General features: G+C 39.7%; 1 protein-coding gene across 2 annotated transcripts in view; it reads left to right on the top strand.

The window, feature by feature from the left end:
* The first annotated feature begins 1,155 nt into the window (after positions 1-1,155).
* Positions 1,156-23,433, top strand: part of ZNF883 (zinc finger protein 883) — a 30,067-nt gene continuing 7,789 nt past the window's right edge. Inside the window, exons 1-3 of one of the 2 annotated variants that reach the window (XM_050761031.1) lie at positions 1,156-1,202; positions 1,383-1,462; positions 4,357-6,834. In XM_050761031.1, the coding sequence (XP_050616988.1) occupies positions 5,242-6,381 (1,140 nt within the window). In that variant the 5' untranslated portion in view covers positions 1,156-1,202; positions 1,383-1,462; positions 4,357-5,241 and the 3' untranslated portion in view covers positions 6,382-6,834. Of the gene's footprint in view, positions 1,203-1,382; positions 1,463-4,356; positions 6,835-23,433 lie in introns of those variants that run through there. The other variant, XR_007719766.1, reaches the window with a different exon arrangement.

A 23,433-nucleotide genomic window follows, 5' to 3' on the forward strand; every position in this document is an offset into this window, starting at 1 on the left:
TCTGCCTCTCCACTGCTTCTTTTCCTATGGGTGGCTCTCCTGGGCATTCAGTTGAGAATGTGGCAAGTCTTTGTCTCCTTTACCTTGAAAAACTATGGAAGATTTGCCTCTGCCATTCACAGGTTTTCAGCTTAGCTCTTCAAACTCCTGACCCAGCTTCAGAATTCAGCCAATTCCTTGGGAAGAGTCTGGTCATGTGTTTGGAACCCCTTCAGTTCCCAGTTTTGTTACTCTAGTCACTTACGAATGCCAAAATCTGTGTTAATTTCTCTGCTCTTGAGTGACCTTCTGCAAGAGGTCAAGCTTGAAGCCTCTAGCTTAGGCCAGAATGGTAAGAGTGTAGTTCCCCAAGGTGAGGTGAAAAGAGGCTGTACTTCCCCAGTGTCATTTCACCATTTGTTTAACACTTTCTTCTGCTTGTTTTGTTTTTATGCTCCCTCATTTTCCTGCTAAGTTTCTATAAGACTTTTCTTTGCAAATAGAGTACATATCTTTTAGTAGCAAGTTCTGTTTCTATTATTCCTTTTCTGTCAACCATAGAGTGTAACACAAGGAAGATTCTATTGTGATTATTTAAAAAATGGCAGACAGTGATAACAAAGTTTTCTGGGGAAGTTGGTTGCCTGGTTGACATCCAAGGAATCTCATATTATGGCATTTATCTTGGTGAATTCCTCATCATCTGGGAACTTATCCTTCTTATATTTGCAGTCCCAGAAGCTTGAAATCAGTATATACATGGATTCACACCACACAAGCTTGCAGAGGACAGATGAGTTAAATAGAAATTGGATTTATTATTTTATGTTGATGTGTTAGTTGGTGTTCTCCAGAAAAAGAGAACCAATAGTATATCTACATCTACATCTATATCTGTTTCTCTCTCTTTAGCTTCTCATTTTTCTATACCCTCTTATAATTGCTTTACTTGAATAATCAATTTTTCTTTTATGTGTATCGTTGCCATTAATAGGGTTATAACAAGTACCTTGTTGCACTACCCACTTACGATATTTCCATATTTTCTGTTATTTAAGTTGAGTTTATAGTTTACCTATATTTTATATGTATATATACATATAATTACACATTTTTTTTTTTAATTTTTTTTAATTTTACACATATTTTTTTTTATTTTTTTTTATTTTTTAATTTTGTCTTTATAGGGAAACTTCAGTATTGCTTCTGTATATCCTCAACAGGTAAGTAGTAGACACCAAATAATAAACTTTTGGCCACTCTTGAGCCTAGAATTCTGAACCCTTTTTGAACAACTTAATAGTCCTCCACTTTGTCATTTTTAATTGTTAGCTTTACTCTTTCTTTTGTAAATGTCTGCAGGACTGATCCCTTAATAAGCAGGTACTTGTTTGATGTTTTAGGAACCAGTGGCATTGGAAGATGTCAGAGACATGGCACATGGATGTGATCTTCAAAAACTGTTACAGCTTCATCTCATTGGGTGAGTACAGTTTCTCCAATCCCAAAATATGTAGGATCGTGAGATTTACAGGTGTTCAGCTGAGACTGAGCTTTGAGTTTAGGGACCAGAGACAAGATATTTCTGTACTGAACAGATGATAGTCCTTTTCTTTAAAACTTTATAAATAGATAGTCTTACTTTGTTATCTTAGAAGTATCAACATTTCTCTATCGCAGAATTCCTGAATACTACTTAGGACATAATTCTAGGATCCATGGATGTTATCTTCCAACTAGGAAGAACCATATAAATAGATAACAAAGGAAAAATGGAGAAATGTCACAAAATAACAGCCAGGAAAGAATCAGATAACGAAAACAACCAAGAAGACAGGAATCCTTGTAAATAAGAGTCCATTTATCCATTATGGTGGTGCTAGTAACAATAGTGGTACTAGGAGATAGCTTTTGAAATGTTGGTTAGGGTCCTCTGTGCAGAGCCCCTCATCTGTATTTTAAAAACCTGCATTCATCTAGTAGAAGCAACAGCAACTTCATTTCTATATAACTTTATCTATCTTCTCACATATCTCTTGATCTCAGAGGAAGATTGGCCCTCTTCCGTTGTTAGTCTTTCCATTCTGTACTTCAGATTCCATTATTTTTTACTTATTTTAGGGTCTGATTTAATGACTGTTTCATGATTCAGTCTCTCCACTTCACCAGCTCCTTTCCTTCTACTTTCAGACATTAAAAAGGTTTTCTTGCTTTTAAAATAATATGTTGCCTAAAAATTTTTTATCTGCCTTTCAAAATTATTCTGTCATTACCAAATGTTTCAAACTTGTAGCTAATATCCTCAATTCCTAGTCTCTTTTAATCTTTGGAGTTAGATTCTTGTCTTCTGCTAAAATTATTTTGAGGAGATTCTTGAATTCTTTCTTGATAGCAACCTATTCTTAGTCCTGTGTTCAGACTTTCTGCCATGTTTGATATTTTGTTTTACCTTGTGTGACATCACCAGATTCTTTTCCATTCTAATCTTTTTCTAAATGCCTTTTTGTTAACTTCACTTGCTCCCTAACATAAACGCATGTGCCTTTATGGTTTATTTTCTACTTGTTTATTTTTTATCTCAAAAAGTTAGTGCATTCTGACATCCTCAAATAGTCCTTCTATGTTAACTTTCTTATATATATTTTTTCAACTTAAGTGTTTCACTTACATTCTATCCCCATATATTCCCCTGCTTAAAGTTTATCTCCATTAGAATGTTGTACTTCACTTTCAATCACTTTAACCTCAATATGGTGAAAGTAAAATCACCAGCTTTCCCTAGGTTGCCTCTCTTTCCTTCTTTTTCTATCATTAGTACCACTATTCTTCCAGCCTTCTTGGCTAGAAATCATTGTATCTTTATGAATCTTGTTTTGTAAAAATTCCCTATAATCTATTTCAGCATTTTTTCTTTCTTCTTTTTTATGTATTATCTACACTTACACCAAATTCTTACTAGTATTATCCCAATCCAGAATCATATTATTCATATTATGCCTTCTTGCTAAGTTTCACCATTGTTCTTTTATTCATTTTAGATAGAATTAACAAGCTTTTAATCTAAAACATCACATCTAAGATATATTTATCCTGTTAATGTTCTGACAGAAAACTTCAGTTTTCCTGTCTCCTGCTAGATGACATTGAATTTCTCTGTTTAAAGTGTGAGAGTTTTTTATTATCTGATCCCATTTCACTTTTCTGGATTTTTTCCTCTGGTTTCCAAAAACATACATACATTTGAATTAGTTCCATTGTCTTTTATTCACAACATTTATTTTACTGAATGTTTACCTTTGATTTTATTATGCACTTTGTCTCAATGCTTCCATTTCTTTGATCACACCTATTGCGATAGCATACGAAATACATCTGGGTCTTTGTTTCCAATTCTTGTCACAGAGCTTTGAAAGCCCTCCAAATTTCCTAAGTGATAGGAATATATTTTGTTGTTCATAGTACACCTTTTTTAAAGAAAAGGTGTATTATGATGAGTTTATGTTGATGAGGTGAAATAGGGCAGGGCCCCTAGATAGCCTCAATAGTGGGTCTGATCACTAAAAAGACCAAGCAACTAGAGGGTTAGAACTTTCAATTCCACCCACCAACCTCTGGGAAGAAAGATGTGGGGATGGAGATTAAGCTCTATACAAACTCTTAAACAGTGATATTTGATGAGCTTCTACATTGGTCAACACATCAAGGTGCTGGAAGTGTAGCATGCCCAGAGATGATGCAGAAGCTCTATACCCCTTTCCCTTCTGCCCACCTTGCACTGTGCATCTCTTCCTGAATGGCTTTTTCTGAACTGTATCCTTTATAATAAACTGGTAAATGTAAGTAAAGTGTTTTCCTGAGTTCTGTGAGCCATTCTAGCAAATTATTGAACCAGAGGAGGAGGGGTTATAGGAACCCTCAACTTGTAGCCAGTCGGTCAGAAGTATGGGAGGACCAGCTTGTGATTGTCATCTGAAGTGGAGGCAGTCTTGTGGGACTGAGCCCTTTAACTCGAGGGATATGATGCTTACTTCAGGTAGATAGTGTTGGAATTAGAGTAAATTGTAGGATATCTAGAGTTGGTGTCCAGAGAGTTGGGGAACTGGTCAGAATGGAAAAAATCCCACACATTTGCATATAGAAGTGTTCTGTGTTAAGTATGAGTTATAGAGAGGACAAGGCTGTGGCTATACAATTTGTCAGAGTTGTTGTGAGTAGAGCAACAGTGTTTTTCAGACATATATATCGATCCATTTCACCTTTAAACTTCCCTATTAATCAGTACTTATATTGAAAAATTTTACATTTTATCATAGCACTATTTTATTTTTATTTTCTGTAACTGATGAGTGAGCCTTGTTTTCTGCCTTTGTATTTCAGAGGAAAGAAATAATATCTTCTACTTAATCCTGGATACTATATCCAAAGTTAGAGCATCCACTCCAAAGCCGAGAATTTCTGAAAAACAAAACAATGTCATCATATGACGTTAGAATTTTTTTTCAAATGATGGTTCCTAATACTTCACGTTAGAAGAACTCGAATTTGATAACGAGTTTCAGAAACACCAGTATAACCAGATTACAGGAAAAAGCAAGTCAAAAGGAAGATCATGAATATAACAACTTTGAGGAAACATTAATCAAAGACCAAAGCTTTTTAAACAACTGAGAGTTTTTATAAGAAAAAGACCTCATGCAGTAGTCCCCAGTTATTCATGCAGTATACATTCCAAGACCCCAGAGAATGCCTGAAATCACTGATGTACCAAACCCTAACCAGGTTCTTAGTATGAGCTACTGAATGACGAATGGGTGGGTAGTATATACAGTGCAGATACACTGGACAAAGAAATGATTCACAGCTCAGGCAGGACAGAGCAGATCACACAAGATTTCATCACAGTACTCAGAAAACCACACCATTTAAAAGTTACGAATTGTTTATTTCTGGAATTTTCCATATAATATTTTTGACCACAATTGCCCGTGGAGAACTGAAACCATGGAAAGTGGAACTGTGGATAAGGCAGGACTACTGTAACTATGACATCAATGGTGGGAACCTGAAGCATAATTCTGCTGTAGTGGATTTTTTCAAAAGGCAACTCATGAATGAAAATAATTTATTAGATATAAGAAAGGATGCATTTGTATCTCAAACTTTACTTATTTACTTATTCTGGAAATAAATGAAAAGCCAACACCTATTACATACCCACAAAAATGAAAAAATAAATAAATATAAAGCCATAGTTCAGTACTGATGGAATCTGAGAAAATTTATATGAGAGCGAACCCATACCTCTGTACTGAATGTGGGAAAGGCTACACTTGTGTTGCATCCCTGACCCAGCATCAGAAAACACATATTGGAGAGAAACCTTATGAATGTAAAATATGTGGTAAGTCCTTTACCCGGAACACTAATCTTATTCAACATCAAAGAATACATACTGGAGAGAAACCTTATGAATGCAATGAATGTGGGAAAGCTTTTAGTCAGAGCACTAATCTTATTCAGCATCAAAGAGTCCATACTGGGGAGAAACCTTATGAGTGTAATGAATGTGAAAAAGCCTTTAGTCATAGGTCATCCCTTAGAAATCATGAGAGAATCCATACTGGAGAAAAACCCTATCCTTGTAATGAATGTGGGAAAGCTTTCAGCCATATCTCTGCCCTTACTCAACATCATAGAATTCATACTGGAAAGAAACCATATGAATGTACTGAATGTGGAAAAACCTTCAGCCGCAGCACACACCTAATTGAACATCAGGGAATTCATTCTGAGGAAAAATCCTACCAGTGTAAGGAATGTCAGAAGGTTTTTTGCCACAGTACATCACTAATCCGACATCAGAGAACCCACACAGGAGAGAAACCATATGAATGTAATGAATGTGGGAAAGCTTTCAGCCACACCCCAGCCTTCATTCAACATCAAAGAATTCATACTGGAGAAAAACCCTATGAGTGTAATGCATGTGGAAAGGCCTTCAATCGGAGTGCACATCTTACTGAACACCAGAGAACTCATACTGGAGAGAAGCCCTATGTTTGTAAAGAATGTAGAAAAACCTTCAGTCGAAGGACACACCTTACTGAACATATAAAAATTCATTCTGGCATGAAACCCTATCAATGTAATGAATGTCAGAAACCGTTTTGCTATAGAACCTCACTAATTCGACATCAGAGGATGCATACAGGAGAGAAACCCTACCAATGTAATGAATGTGGGAAATCCTTCAGCTTAAGCTCAGCTCTGACTAAACATAAGCAAATACATACAAGGGAGAGACCTTATCAATGTAATAAGTGTGGTGATGTCTTTTGTCATAGTACATCCTTAATTCGACATCAGAGAACTCATTTCAGAAAGGAAACCTTAGCCGAGTAATGGGTGTGGGAAAGCCTGCAGTCAGTTGTAGGTTATTGTTTACACCTGAGCATTCACAGTATAGGAAACTGTAAGATTGTTATGTGAGGAAAATCTTCAGGCAAAACACTCATTTACTTACTATGCTACTTGTACTGAGAAGAAAGACTATTCTTTATAATCTAAAAAATGTGTTATTGAAAGAGAAAGTTATAATGGAAGTGTTCATCCAAAACTAAGGTTTGTTTTTTTAAAGACATATTTAGAAAGTTATTTTCAGAGATAATTTATTAAAATGTATATATTTGCTTATAAAAAAAGCCTTTTGAAGTACACAGAAATCTTAGTAGGATAATGAAAATTGTTCACTGTATACATAATCCCTTTTTATTAAGTCCTATGTTATATTTCAGTGTTCAAGAAACACTTTTGTAGAGTGTTTGAAAATAAAATTGACAGATTTCATTAATAGCCATAGACAAATAATGTTTTCTCTGACAAAGATACTATGCATTATTTTCTAAGATTTATGTAATAGTTTTAATGGAATATATATATATATATATATATAGTTAAAAAGAAAATTGCAACAAATTCTCAGAGGGAAATATTCAGACACTCCCTAATTATTTTTTCAGTACATTGCAGTAAAAATAGAAATGAAAACAACTAAAAGTAGCACCCCAACATGATTTAGAAATTTAAAATAAGTTTCTAAGTAATTTTGGAGTTAGAGAATAAATCTGTACAGAAAAAAATATGTGATTATTAGAAGACAATAAAGCTAGAACAAAATTATGCATTGAATTCAGAAAGGAAAAAGAATAGTATAAACCCAAATAAAATAAAATAAATGCTTTAATAAAGATAAAAACACACATCAATGAAATAGTTACAAAAGGTAGATTTCATAAGGCAGTAGACAAACTTCTAGCAAGTAGGAATGATGGGAAAAGGACAAAAAAATCCAAGAGTAAGAAAATGATTATAAATATATATGGAAAGAAACTTAAATACTCGAAGTCAATCGTTAAGAAATCTAGCAGTTTCATAAAGTCAGTACTAAGGTTTATTTTAGAACTTCTAGACTATTTCAAAAATAGAAATCTACATTAATAAAAACCTATCTTAATACATGCTGTAAAAAATCATTTAATAAAATTCTATATACACTGGTGACTTTTTTTAAAAATTAGAAAGAAAATTCCTTATATTGATAATGAACATTTATTAGTGTGTGTTCTCCAGAGACAGAAGAGAGAAGGAAGAGAAGGAATGGAGAGAGAGAGAAAGGAAAGATGGGAGGAGAGAGAGAAAAAGGAAGGAAGGAAAGGAGAGAGAGGGAAAGAAGGAAGGAGGAGAGAAAAAGGAAGGAAGGAAGGAGATGTGCATGGACATTAATGGATGATAAGAAGCCCAAGATCTGCAGTCAGCAAGCTGGAGACTCAGGAGAGCCGATGGTAAAGTTCTAGGCTGAGTTTGAAGGCCTGAGTCTTCTGAAGGCCAGGAAAACTGAAGGTATAAGTTCCGGTCTGAGTCTGCAGGCAGGCAGAAAACCAGTGTCCCAGCTTGAAGACAGGCAGGGAGAGAAGTCTTACTAAGCCTTTTATTCTATTTGGGCCTACAATGATTGGATGAGGTCTACAGCCACATTGAATAGGGAAATCTGCTTTAGTTAGTCTACTGGTTCAAATGTTAACCTCTTCTTTGAAATACGTTCAAAGACACCTAGAAAAAATGTTTATTCAAATACCTGAGCACCACATATTTGGACTGTCAAGTTGACACATAAAATTAACCATCATGGGCTATTCACTAGAAACCTACAAGAAAAACCATGAATAACCCAAAGCACTCTTACCAGGGACAGCAATGAGATAAATGATGTTTGATGCCACCATTATTAGTCAATATTATGCTAAAGATTCCAGGTAATCCAATTAGAGAAAAAAATAAGATAGCAATAATTTAAAGGAAGAGAAAAACTGTTAGGATTTGAAATACATTCAGTATTAGAAAATCCAATTAGTAGAGCTACTAAAATGATATATGTATAAAACAGTATACTAATTAAAAAAGTAGGAGAAATAGAAAAGGTAGTAGAAAGAAGTGACATTTACAATTTTGACAAGCTAAAAATACGAGGAATTTAAAAAATCTGAGATGTGTTTATAGAATAAACCTTTTCTAAAAAATATAGAATAATAAATGAAAAGAACTGATTGGGAAAAATAATGTAAAAATGACAGTTTGTATTTCATTTAACTTTGATTTGCAAATTTAATAGAATCAATATAAATGGAATTTTAAAAAATGATATCTATATTAAGATACAATTCACAAGAAACAGCTGCAGACAGAGGCTCCCACTGAGAAGAATGAAAACAGTGAGTGAATCCTGCACTGGTGACTGAGGTATCCAGGTTCTCCTATTGGGACTGACTAGGCAATTGGCATGACTCACGGAGAGTGAGGAAAAGCAGGGTGGTGCAACAGTCCACCTGGGAGCCACGCAAGGTAAAGGGAGCTCCCACCTGCAGCCAAGGGAGGCAGTGAGTGAGTGTGCTACCCTGCCCAGGAAACCACACTTTTTCCATGGATCTGTGCAACCCACAGATCAGGAGATCCCCTTCATGAGCCCACACCACAAGGGCCTTGGTGTGTAGCCATGAGGCTGAAGAGAGCCTACCACGGAGCTGTGCAGATTCTCAGCAGCCACTAGGCTGGAGACTGCCTAAGGCTGCTGAGTTCCCAGGGGAAGGAGTGGCTACCATCACTGTGGCTTCCTGCTGCCTAAGATGACTGAGCTCCTGGTGGGAGGAGTGGCAGCCATCACTGCAGCTCCAGTCTGCCATTTTTCCCCTGCCAGTGCTGGGGAGACTGGGCAGTTTGGACCCAGGAGGAATTCCCCACAGCACAGCATAGCAGCTCTAACAGGTTATGACCAGACTGTCTCTTTAGGCCAGACCCTGATCAATCCTCCTCACTGGGTGGGGCCTCCCTGCAGGAACTTCAGCAATTCCTGCCAGGGGTTTAGAAACAGAACTCTGATTTCTGTGAGACTGAGCCCCTGCGGGGAGGGGTGGTTGTCATCTCCATGGATCAACAGACTTAGTCTTTTCCCCCTGCTGGCTCTGAGGAATCCAGGCAGTCTGGACGAGTGGGATTCCACCCAGCACAGTACACCCCCTCTGCGAAGGGGCAGCTAGAGTGATTTGTTAGGTGGGTTCTGGATCCCAAGCCTCCTGACTGGGGGGATCTCCCCAACAGAGGTCACCAGACACTGTATACAGGAGCATTCCTCCTGGTCTTAGGTTGGTGCCCGTCTGAGACAGAAATCCCAGAGGAAGGAGCAGGCAGCAATCTTTGCTGTTTTCCAGCCTCCACTGGTGACACCTCCAAGTATGGGAGGGACCCCCTGCAAACTGCAGCAGCCCTATGGAAGAGGAGCCTGACTGTTAGAAGAAAAACAAACAGCAACAACAGCATCAACAAAAAAGTTCCACAAAAAACTTATCCAAAGGTCAGCAGCCTCAAAGATCAAAGCTAGGTAAACTCATGAAATGAGAAAGAATCAAAAAACCTGAAAACTCCAAAAGCCAGAGTGCCTCTTCTCCTCCAAATGATTGCAATGCCTCTCCAGCAAGGACACAGAACTGGGCAGAGGCTGAGATGGATGAATTGACAGAAGTAGGCTTCAGAATGTGGGTAATAACAAACATTGCTGAGCTAAAGGAGCATGTTCTAACCCAATGGAAAGAAGCTAAGAACTGTGATAAAACATTACAGAGATTGTTAACCAGAAAAACCAGTTTAGAGAGGAACATAAGTGACCCAATGGATCGGTAAAACACAACACAAGAACCTCACAATGAAGCCACAAGTATTAATAACCAAATAGACTGGAGAAAAGAATTTCAGAGCTTGAAGCCTATCTTGCTGAAATAAGATGGGCAGAGTGGATCAGGAGAATGAATACACATACACACACACACACACACCCCCCCCACATACACACATACCCTGTCACTCTCCAAAAGCTAAGCCAGGGCCTTGTGCCCTCTGCAGTGCCATCTGCTCTCCTGTCTGGTTTATCCTTTCCTCTCTCTTGGTTGGGCATGGTGGCCCCTTCACTTTCTTTTCATGGTCTCATTTCCTTTGTGGCACCTGCAGAGATTTCTTAACTGGCCTCTTTGGCCTGCTGCCCAGGCTTGGTGAGAGTGGGGTGCAGAGAGAGGGACAGAAAAGAGTGAATGGGATGCTGACCTCACCATCTTAGTTTGGTGAAATAATTAGACCAGGCTTCAAGTTGCACCAGAAGCCAACTATGGCCCCACTTACAAGTGTTCTGGCTCCACCTAGCAGCCACCAACCTTCCACTCCAGCTTCCCAGAGCCCTGCCTTTTACTGCAATTGCTGATTTGCCTGGCAGTTTTTGCCTCTCATTTTTGCATGCATAGAACCTGGGGCCAGCAAGAGCTCTGCTAGTCTGACAGGGGGCTGAAGGGAGTCAGCACTCAGATGCCAGGACATTTCCATTAAAATGGAAGAAAATTAAGAAATGAATTAAATTCTCAAAAAACTAGTAAAAACATTAATATAAAAACAAAAGAAACAAAATAATAAAGATAAAAGCAGATAATGGTGATGTATAAAACAAAAAAGCAGTAGAACTAATATATAAGTAAAAAATCTTCATTTATTTACTTGTAATTTCTTTCCCTCCTCTTTATTCCTCTATCTCTTTCTTTTGAACAAGGTGACACATTCAGCTGGAGAGGGAGCGTGTCACCCTCTTCAGTCAGCTATTTGTGTTTTTGCTCACTTTCACCTTGGGATTCTCCTTTTTTTTTTTTTTTGAGATGGAGTCTCCCTCTGTCGCTCAGGCTGAAGTGCAGTGGCGCGACCTTGGTTCACTGCAACCTCCACCTCCCAAGTTCAAATGATTCTCCTGCCTCAGCCTCCCGAGTAGCTGGGACTACAGGTGTGCACCCACCACACCTAGCTATTTTGTTGTTTGTTTGTTTTTGTATTTTTAGTAGAGATGGGGTTTCACCATGTTGGTCAGGCTGGTCTCAAACTCCTGACCTCAAATAATGCGCCCACCTTGGCCTCCTAAAGTGCTGGAATTACAGGCATAAGCCACTGCACGTGGCCCCAGGACTTTCCTTTCATGTTATCCTAGGAGTTCCCTTTACTTCCCTCTTGTGTATAATCTCCTATTTCTTGGATCCCAGATCTTTCTATTTCTTAGTTTCTTCCCTCATTTCATGAATTTCTTCCTCCAGCAACTTCCCAAGAAAGGATACATGGAAGTAAAATTTTCAGCTTCTCATTTGTAAAACTGTTCCACTCTTACACGTGATGGATAGTTTGGCTGGATATAAAACTCTAGGTTAAATACAGATGTTGGCAGGGTATTAAAAAAAGAAAAACAACATAAAAAAGAACTCTAGGTTAAAAATCATTTTCCTCAGAAATTTGAAGGCATTTCTATATAATTTTCTAGCTTCCAGTGTTCCTGTTAAAAATGTCATTCTGATTTAGCACGTGACCTTTTTTTTTTTCTTTTTTTGTTTGTTTTTTTGTTTTTTTCAAAGGGAATTTTGCTCAGTTGCCCAGGCTGGAGTGCAGTGGTGCAATCTCAGCTCACTGCAACCTCCCCTTCCTGGGTTCAAGCGATTCTCCTGTCTCAGCCTCCTGAGTAGCTTGGACTACAGGCACATACCATTACACCCGGGTAATTTTTATATTTTCAGCAGGGACGGAGTTCTCCATGTTGGCCAGGCTGGTCTCGAACTCCTGACCTCAGGTGATCCTCCTGCCTCAGCCTCCCACAGAGCTGAGATTACAGGCATGAGCCACCAGGCCCAGCTGGTTCTTTTTCTTGAATGTTCTAAATTTAAGTGATGTGCCTTGTTTTTGGCTTTTTCATTCACTAGTATATAAATCAGTGGTTGTATCATTTTATATTCCATCAACTATGTATGACAATTCTGGTTGCTCCACATTCTTCTAATATTTCATGTTGTGAGGTTTTTGTGTGTTTTTGTCATTCTGGTTAGTGTGTAGAGATATATAATAGCTTTAATTTAAAAATATAAATAATAAAATATCATTTAAACTTCCCCCCCTCCTAAGACAGTAATATTCCTTTTGGTTTAGGAATTTGCAAACTAGACTTTTATATGCTGTTGCTGAAGGTATAAGTTTGTGCAGAGGTTTTAGTGGGGAAATTGTATTAGACCATTCTTGCATTGCTATGAAGAAATACCTGAGACTGGGTAATTTATAAAGAAAGAGGTTTTTAATTGCTTTGTGGTTCTACAGGCTGTATAGGAAACAGTGCTGGCATCAGCTTCTGGGGAAGCCTCAGGGAGCTTTTATGCATGGCAGAAGGAGAAGCAAGAGCAGGCACATCATATGGCAAAAACAGGAGCAAGAAAGAGAGAGAGAGTGAGGGGGAGGTGCCACACTCTTTAAAAATCACCAGATCTGGTGTGAACTCACTTCTCACCAAGGGGATAGCCCCAGCCATTCATGAGGGATCTGCCTTCATGATCCAATCACCTCCCACCAAACCTCACCTCCAACATTGAGGATTACAATTTAACATGAGATTTTGGTGGGGATAAATATACAAAGTGTACCAGAAATTATTTATTCAACATCTATTTTTTTTGAGACAGCATCTCACTCTGTTACCCAGGATTGAGTGCAGTGGTGCCATCATGGAGTGGAGGGAGCTCACTGAAGCTTCCAACTTGTGGGCTCAAGTGGTCCTCCCACTTCAGCCTCCTGAGTAGCTGAGACTACAGGTGCCCACCACAACACAGGGCTAATTTTTAAATTTTTCATAGTGGTAGGGTCTCACTATGTCGCCCAGGCTGGTCTCCAACTCCTAGCCTCAAGCAATCTTCCCTACCCAACCTTCCAAAATGCTGAGATTACAGGTGTGAGCCACCACACCTGGCCCAGATCTTCATTTAGTGCCTACTATATCATGAGTATAATAGGAAATAAAACAAGGTCATGCCTACACCAAAAAGATAGACAATATAAAAATAAATAAACAAAATCTTACACATTATTTTCAGTTCTAGGAAGAAAATACATAGAGTGCCACAAAGTAAAGAACAAATATGCAAACCTGGATGGCAGGGTCATAGAAGGCTCTTCAAGGAGATAATACTTAAGCAGTTTGGATACATATTTAAAGTTAAAACGTGCTTACTTTTTGACAAGAAAATTCAGCTTCTAGGAATCTGGATTACAGAAATACACACACACACACAAATTTATATGCAAAGATGTTTGCTAGTTCTTCTTCCCTTGCCCCATTCACAATCCATTCTTGCTTATACCATACACTGTGATCTAAAAACTCAAATCTGATAGTTACTTCTTTGCTTAAAACCCTTCAGTAACTTGCACTTTAAATAAAATTCAAACTCCTTATTTTATTTATTTTTTTGAGACTGAGTCTTGCTCTGTCTCCCAGGCTGGAGTGCAGTGGCACAATCTTGGCTTACTGCAAGCTCCGCCTCCTGGGCTCACGCCATTCTCCTGCCTCAGCCTCCTGAGTAGCTGGGACTACAGGGGCCTGCCACCACGCTCAGCTAATTTTTTGTATTTTTTAGTAGAGACGGGTTCACCATGTTAGCCAGGATAGTCTCGATCTCCTGACCTCGTGATCTGCCCGCCTCGGCCTCCCAGAGTGCTAGGATTACAGGTGTGAGCCACTGTGCCAGGCCACAAACTCCTTACTTTATAAGGCCCCACATAATCTAGCCACTCTCCCTATATAGCTTAATTTATTTCATACCATTTTCCCTTTCTCCTTGTGACTCAGCCACCCTGGTCTGTTTTCTGTCACATAGGCCAAGCCTTTGCACTCACTGTTCCCTGTCTGAAAGCCCTTCCCACATGCTTCACATGGTTAACAAATTGTCATACTTTGGGTCTCAGCTCAAGTCTGCCAAGAGTGATCCTCTTGACCACATAGGTGGTTTTTGTTCTGCTAACTTAGTTAAACGGGGAACTATACTTCTCAGAATTACTTTCTGTATGGTTCCAGGTTTGAGTTATTCAAAAAAGGGACTTGCATGAAAAATGGAAAGTATAAGTAAAGCTATGACCATTACTCTCTGCTAGTCATCAGAAAGAATGTGGTGTTTGGTTTTTCTGTTCCTGTGTTAGTTTGCTGAGGATAATGGCTTCCAGCTCCATCCATGTCCCTGCAAAGGACATGATCTCATTCCTCTTTATGGCTGCATAGTATTCCATGGTGTATATGTACCACATTTTCTTTATCCAGTCTATCATTGATGGACATTTGGGTTGATTCCATGTCTTTACTATTGTGAATAGCTGTAATGAACATATGTGTGCATGTATCTTTATAAGAGAATAATTTATATTCCTTTGGATATATACCCAGTAATGGGATTGTTGGGTCAAATGGTATTTCTGGTTCTAGGTCTTTGAGAAATCACCACACCATCTTTCACAATAGTTGAACTAATTTACACTCCCACCAACAATGTAAAGGCATTGCTTTTTCTGAACAACCTCACCAGCATCTGTTGTTTTTTGACTTTTTAATAATTGCCATTCTGGCTGGCATGAGATGGTATCTCACTGTAATTTTGATTTGCATTTCTCTAACACTCGTGATGTTGAGCTTTTTTCATATGTTTGTTGGCTGTATAAATGTCTTCTTTTGAGAAGTGTCTGTTCATGTCCTTTGTCCACTTTTTAATGGGGTTGTTTGCTTTTTCTTGTAAATTTGTTTAAGTTCCTTATAGACTCTGGATATTAGACCTTTGTCAGATAGATGCATTGAAAAAATTTTCTTCCATTCTGTAGGTTGATAGTTTCTTTTGCTGTGCAGAAACTCTTTAGTTTAATTAGATCCCATTTGTCAATTTTTGCTTTTGTTGCTATTACTTTTGGCATTTTCATCATGAAATCTTTGCCCATGCCTATGTCCTGAATGGTATTGCCTAGATTTCTTTCTAGAGTTTTACGGTTTTGCATTTTACATTTAAATCTTATTGGATCCATGTTGAGTTAATTTTTGTAGAAGGTTATCCTATTTCCATCAATTCATTCCTCTTAGCCTCAGTCCAGTTCTATGCCCTTGCTGGAGAGGTGTTGTGGCCATTGGAGAAGAAGAGACACGCTGGCTTTTTGAATTTTCAGTGTTTATATGTTGATTCTTTCTCATCTTTGTGGGCTTGTCTCTGAAACATGTTCCCCCCCAACCCCACACTCAACAATATATAATTTATCTTTAAAGGTCAGTAAAAATACAACCTCTAAAAACTGCCCTTCACAGATCCCCCACCACTGAGCCATGCTGGCTCCAATTCATTGATGCCTGAAAAACTCTCAAATCACATACTTCCAGTTAACACTCCCCCATATCAAATCATTGAAACCATAGATCCCTGAGTCCACAGAAATCCCCTGATTGCAGGCTTTCCTACACCCCTAAATCACAACATCCACAGAAGCCTCTCAACTGAATCCTAGACTCCCCTTCACCACTGATTTCCACTGATCACCAAATGGATCCTGATAGACTCACAAAATATCCAGCAATTCTCCAATAATTGACTTCTACAGTCATCAATCAAGAGCAAATCACAGTGGACTCTCAAATAACTCACGTCACTAACTTCACAGTACCTCCTGTAAATTCCTGATTGTCATAGCTTCCACCAACAAAGAAATATCCCAAGCATAGACCCCACAGATCCTAATCACCATTACCCACAGGCAACCCCAATCACTAATTCCCAGAAGTATCTCTTCACTGACCACCACTGGCCCCTCCAAACACTGAATCCCACAACTTCCTCCAACCCCTGAATTCTGTATATCCCAACCAATCCACAAACAGCAAATCACTGACCTCTATAGACTGTCAACACTGAATCCCTAAAAATATCCCCCAAACCTGAGCCTCTGGCCCCCACAATCACTAAAACCTATAGTTCTCTAATTTACTAACTTCTCACAAGTCGTCCCATTCATTTATCTCCTACCAACACACTCCCCATAGGCCTCAGATTTTTCAGCTCTGCAGATGCTGTCAATTATTGATCTTCACCAAACTTCAGTAGATTCCTCATCCAACTCCTTCACAATCCTTCCTCCCAAAGGTATCACCTGAAATCTCAGCATCCCCAAATTTAAGACACCCATTTTCAGATCTCCCTCCATCTGAGAATCCCCAGGGAAGCCCATGAACCCCAAATCTCCAGAGTGATGGGAAGACGCTGGAGATTTTGAGCAGTGGAGTGAAGCGATCTCACTCATTTCCACTCTTAGAAGTTTGCTTTGGAAGTTGTGTAGAAGACAGTTTCCTCTTGTGAGTAGAAATCAATGAAACGAAGATTAGAGCCAATAGCCATTGCCACATTTCTCAAAGTTGTCAAAATAACAGACTTTTCCATTTTTAAAAGGGACCATAATGTGTACCAGTCCTGTAGTTTGTACTGTAAATTCTATTTATATATAAATAACAAAAATAAACCAACATTTAATACCCCTAATCACAGAAACCTTCTCACAATACACAGAGGAAGAAAGGAAGTACCACCCGCATTAGGTGGCTGTGGGATGCAGCTCAGCTTCTGGCTGACCTGTTGGGGGCGATCCTGCGCCTTGCTCCACTTGCAGCCTCTGGTCCCATCAGCCAAGCATCAAATCAGTCCGTCTTCCTCTTTGCTACCCTCAACCAGCTTCAACTGTATCCCAAGCTGCTGATAGAAAATGGAGTTATTAATTCTTCTCCTCTCATCTGTAGATGAGCAGGAACAGACAGAAGCACAGACAATGGCAGAGATTTTGGTGAGGCTGCTGCCTCCGCACCCCATAGGTACAGGTCTTTCTAAGGCCACCTGTTATCTCCAGGATACAAAATCAGATGGACATATTTTCGGTCCTTATTTTACTTGACTTTTCAGCAGCATTTGACCTGCCTCCCTCTTTCCTTCAATTTTTTATATGCTACATTATCAATACATCACAACAGGCGACTTCCTAAGACAGTACCATTTCACACATTTCCTCATCAATTAGCCTGCAGAAAACTAAAATCTCTCCTATTCTGCCACCTTGTGGCTACTTTGTTTTCCTGCTTTGCTAGTTTTTAATAAAAAGAATCACGTGGTTTTATGAAGCCTGCTTTCCCAGAAGAAAAATGGTTTGGTGTCTTGGCTTAAAGGACTTGCTTTCTTTTCCCTTTTCAAGGCAAAAGGGGGAGCTGATAGGGAAACTAGGTTTGGTTTAAAAATGTGTAAGTACCCAGGAGGAAGCCAGAAACAGATAATGTAAACCAGCTGTTTGAAGGGACAGTGTCCACTGGCGGGGGATATGGTTGCAAGGCCACGAGCAAAAGAATGGAGAAAAGAGGAGTTGTTTGAAAGGAACTCAGAATGCAACTAGCTGACTGATATGGTTTGGCTGTGTGTCCCCACCCAAATCACATGTTGAATTGTGATTCCAAGTGTTGGAGGTGAGGCCCGGTGGGAGGTGATTGGATCATGGGGCTGGTCTTCCCCCTTGCTGTTCTCGTGATAGTGAGTTCTCACAAAATCTGTTTAAAAGTATCTCTCTCTCTCTCTTTCCCTCTCTCTCCCACGCTCTGCTCTCTCTCTCTCTCTCTCTCTCTCTCTGATGAACTGTGTTGGATGAAACAGTTCCACCTTGTGGGGGACTGGCCTGCTCACTGAAGGGGGTTTATCACCTCTGGATCCAGGATACCAAATGTCATTCTCTCCAGTTACTGTAAATACCAAAAATGCTCCCCCTACCCCATTTCCAAAACCTCTTCTAGAACTAGTGCTGTCCTGACTTAAGAAACTCTGAATCTTTTCATTTTTATCAATAGGTAAATTGAAGGCCAGAGACAGGAAGACAGGAATTTGCCTAAATCACAGATAAGACATATATATATATATATAAAAAAAACAGTAAAAGATGATTTGATTTATTGAAAACCCACTACACAGAGCTCAGGGACACAAGGAGTACCAGATATGGTCTCTATCTTCAAAAGAAGAGAGGAAACCTGTGAAGGAACCAATATTTATTGGGAATCAATTGCTTTCTAGCCCTTTCTAAACCTTTTCATGTTATCTTTGCAACAACTCTGAGGAAACTGAAGATCACAGAGGTCGAATTGTGAGGTCAGAATTTGAACCCAGGTTTCAATTATCTTTTCACTGTTACCTTTCCAATGTATGCACGACCATAGAAACTAGTGTTTTGAAGAATTATACAAAAATTGAAAAAAGGTAAAAAGACGATTGTGTGTCCTTTTAAAGACATACTAGAGCACTATTTTTTTTTTTTTGAGACACAGTTTCTTTGTCATCCAGGTTGGAGTGCAGTGGCATGATCTCAGCTCACTGCAGCCTCCATCTCCCAGGTTGAAGTGATTCTCCTGCCTCACGCTCTCAAGTAGCTGGGATTACAGAGGTGAGCCATCGCACATGGCCTAGAGCACTATCTAATAAGCCTTCATAGGCTCATCTGGCTCTCTTGGCAAATGTGACCATGTTTAACTTATTATTTACTATTTTTTAAGAGCCAGACTCTGAAATTAGAAAGTAATTTTAAAATCTGAGAAAGTGAAAATCATTTTGTTTGGTAGGTACGTAAATAATTTCTGTGCAATCAAGAAGATAACCACAAAGTTGTACATTTATTGTCTTTAGGACATTAACCACTCTCTATCTAACTTAGCAATTTCATTCCAGAATTTTTTTCTTTTGCTGATTTACATCAGCTTCTCATCAGCTTCTCATAGCCTCCTTTGGATAAGCTGTCATTCTTCTGGTTCCTTAAATCATGAGTTAAACGATTAAATCTGACACATGCTCCTATAGAGCATGGTTGTTTCAGGGTTATGTTTCTCAACTCTTTGTGAATTATATTTTGATAATAACATGAGCCAATAAGTAGTTGGCTGCTGTTGTGTGAAAATAAAGCTCTATATGCTATGGAGACTATTAAAAGAAAAAACTTCAGACAAATTAAATTTAACAGACTTTAACTAAGCAAATAAATATTTATAAGTTGGGCAGCCCTCAGAACCAGAAGTTCAGAGGGTTCCACTCCTCAGGATGCACAGGCAACATTTATGAACAGTAAATGGAAGTGAGGTACAGAAGTAACTTGATTGGTTACGGCTCTGCCTTTCTCTGATTTCAACATGGTCTGATCAGTTGATGCCTGTGATTGACAAGCTTGGCTGCTGTGACTGGCTGAGATTAAGCTATTTGTTACAAAAGTATCCTCCTACTTAGGTTTTCAGTTGGTTGCATTGTTGGGACTAGCCGTACAGGGTCTGTGGGTTTTTCTCCCCGTGTGCAGAGACAAGAGATCATAGAAATAAGACACAAGACAAAGAGAAGAAAAGACAGCTGGGCCCAGGGGACCACTACTACCAAGGTGCGGAGACTGGTGGTGGCCCCGAATGCCTGACCACACTGCTATTTATTGTATACAAGGCAAAAGGGGCAAGGTAAGGAGTGTGAGTCATCTCCAGTGATTGATAAGGTCCCGTGAGTCACGTGTCCTCTGGACAGGGGGTCCTTTCCCTTTTAGGTAGGTGAGGCAGAGAGAGAGAGGACAGCTTCCATCATTATTTCTTCTATGCTCTTCACAGAAAGATCAAAGACTTTAGTACTTTCACTAATTCTGCTACTGCTATCTAAAAGGCAGAGCCAGGTGTACAGAGTGGAACATGAAAGTGAAACAGGAGCATGACCACTGAAGCACAGCATCACAGGGAGACATTTAGGCCTCTGGATGGCTGCGGGCAGGCCAGACTGATGTCAGGCCTTCCACAAGAGGTGGTGGAGCAGAGTCTTCTCTAACTTCCGCGGGGAAAGGGAGACTCCCTTTCCCGGTCTGCTAAGTAACGGGTGCCTTCCTTAGGCACTGACGCTACTGCTAGACCAAGGTCAGCTAAGTAACAGTTGCCTCCCCAGGCACTGGTGTTACCGCTAGACCAAGAAGCCCTCTAGTGGCCCTGTCCGGGCTTGACAGAGGGCTCACACTCCTGTCTTCTGGTCACTTCTCACCGTGCCCCTTCAGCTCGTATCTCTGTATGGCCCGGTTTTTCCTAGGTTATAGTTGTAGAGCATCCTCCAGAGATGCCCATTGGGCTAACAGAGGCTTTGTTAGACTTACATCATTGTCTGGCAATTCTCCTTCTCTAATTCTGCTTTCTCTTTTTTCCTTTCACAAGTGTTATTCCCCAATAAACCCTTTGCATTCCTAAGTCTGTATCAGCATCTGTTATGTGGGGCTAGCATCCAGCTGACACAGATGGAGTGTTGGTGGCTCCAAGCGATCTTCTATTGGTAAAAGGAGTAGATATTTTAAAGCACATTTTGAGCCAGTACCAGCAGAATGGATAATCATCCTGGATGCTAGGGGACCAAGGAATACTTCCACTCTGGCACATAAATAAGCGTGTGCTTCTTGCTATCTTCTTTGAACTGAATATGCCTTGGTGTTATATAACAGGACTTAAATATTCCCATTGACTTTCTCAATGAATTGTTCAATTAATCAAAAGTGTGACTGAGAACGTCATTATGTCCATTTCCAGTCAGCTAGTTTCAGTCCAGTTACTTGGTTATAAATGGTCTGTCATTTGGTCATATATGGACTCCATAAACCCCTTACCCACACACTGAGTCATTACTTGGGCCTGTCATTTTTCAACTACCTGGCTGACTTTTCCCTTAGGTTCTATATAAAATGCCCTATATTGAGCAGAAGCATAGTCAGAAGTCACTGTGCTCCATGACTCTATTTGACAGATTGAAGGTGGGTACGGGAGTCATAATGTGATTGATGACCATGTACTTGACACCATAATTGGAAGGGAATAGTTCTTATTTTTTGCTATGAAGACTTCTAATTCATTATTAGGAGAGCAATACTCCCTATTCATTCATCAAATATTTGTTGACCAGGAAAGAGTTATTCCTCTGTCTTCACTTTATCAAACTCTTGTAGCTACCCTCAGTGCCACATTTTTTGTTTGTTTGCTTGTTTTGTGATGGAGTCTTGCTCTTGTCACCCAGGCCGGAGTGCAATGGCATGATCTCAGCTCACTGCAACCTCTGCCTCCTGGGTTCAAGTGATTCTCCTGCCTCAGCCTCCCGAGTAGCTGGGATTACAGTTGACTGCCACCATGCCCGGCTAATTTTTGTATTTTTAGTAGAGATGGGGTTTTGTCATGTTGTCCAGGCTGGACTTGAACTCCTGACCTTGTGATCCACCAGCCTCTGCCTCCCAAAGTGCTGGGATTACAGGCATGAGCCACAGTACCATGTTTTTAAGAAATCTGCATGCAGTTTCTACAGTAGTGACTACCAGGCAGATTCCTCTTAGGGTCTACAGGGTTATTTATTCCTGTTCCTTCTATTCAACCATCTGCCCTTCATGTTAGAAACATTAAGCCCTGACCTGTGTAGTGGAATCAAAAAGAGTAGGGGCTTTGAAATCAGTCTTGGGTTCACGCATGGGTCCTCTCATTTATTGGCTATGTGACCTCGGTAAGATTACTTCCCCTTTCTAATTCTTAGTTCATACCACTGTAAAACAGGATATTGATACATACCATGTTGAGCTATTATGAGGATTAAAGAAGATAATGTTTGTAAAACACTCATCAAAACTTACTGAGTTCTTTTATTTCCAGCATCAAAATATTATTTTTGTTTATGTCGCCCCAGGACTGATGAAACTTGTACTGGTGCAAAAATACATCCCAGTCATAACCATTAGTCATGGTAAGTACACTCTGGCACAATTCTGTGCTTGGAGCTCCTTAAGCAAATACGACTTTGAACAAAACCTTCTTTCTTTTATTACCAGATTGTTTCTAAGTCTGTTGAAATCTAAAGGCCACAAATATAAAACTAGCTGATGCAACTTGACTGTTAATACAGCAGTTTGGATTCAGCTGTCAATGCCATGTTCTTAAAAGATTGATGGATTTTTGGGGCCTGAGCAGCTCAGCCTTGGAATGACGTTTTTTGTAATCTTTTTGAAAAATTCTTAATTGACAAGTAAAAATTTGTGTGTATTTGTGGTATACAGCATGTTGTGACATATGTATACATTGTGGAATTCAGTCCTGGAATTAATCCTGACAAGAGTTAGTTGGTCTCATAAAAGAGAAGATCCAAAGGCCACCTCTCTAGGATGGTGACAGATAACTGACGTACACTCGGTCCATCTAGTACTGTTGTACAGACCGAGACTCATTCATCAGAAGCATCGTTCCTCCCCTGGCAGAAAGGAAGGAGCTGCTTCCTTGGGGCTCCCAGGCTTGTAGGACAACTCAACTCACTCCTTTCTCCCTGCTGGAAAGCACAGAACCTTTACTCCCCAGAGAACCTCCACTGTTTCTCTCTCCACTGTATCAGGAGAGGTCCATTAAAGCTTGCTGACTAGGCGTGGTGGCTCATGCCTGTAATCCCAGCACTTTGGGAGGCCGAGGCAGGCAGATCACTTGAGCTCAGGAGTTCAAGACCAGTCTGGCAACATGGTGAAACTCCATCTCTCCTAGAAATACCAAAAAAAAAAAAATTAGCCAGGTATGGTGGCACATGCCTGTGGTCCCAGCTACTTTCAGGGCTAAGGTGGGAGGATTGCTTGAACCCAGGAGGTGGAAGTTGCAGTGAGCTGAGATGGCGCCACTGCACTCCAGCCTGGGTGACAGAGTGACAGAGTGAGACACCGCTCAAAATAAATAAATAAAAAATTTAAAAGCTTGCTATGTTCCACTCTTATGAATTTGTGTGTCTTAGACAAAGTTCTGCTTATCTGTAGGAAAAAAATTTTCTGGCTTCATACCTAGAATTAGGTGGTCAGTCTTTCTCTTGTTATTCCTCTTGTTCATTACTATTGGCACCTCTGTTTTCCTAATTTTTTTCACTTTAGACCTGGTAGTTTATTTATTTTTAAATCATCCCCACACTGGCCAGGAGTTTCTTGAGGGCACAGCCCCCATCTGGTTTATCTCTTTAGCCC

The sequence above is a fragment of the Macaca thibetana genome, chromosome 15, assembly GCF_024542745.1.
Source record: "Macaca thibetana thibetana isolate TM-01 chromosome 15, ASM2454274v1, whole genome shotgun sequence".
Classification (NCBI taxonomy): domain Eukaryota; kingdom Metazoa; phylum Chordata; class Mammalia; order Primates; family Cercopithecidae; genus Macaca; species Macaca thibetana.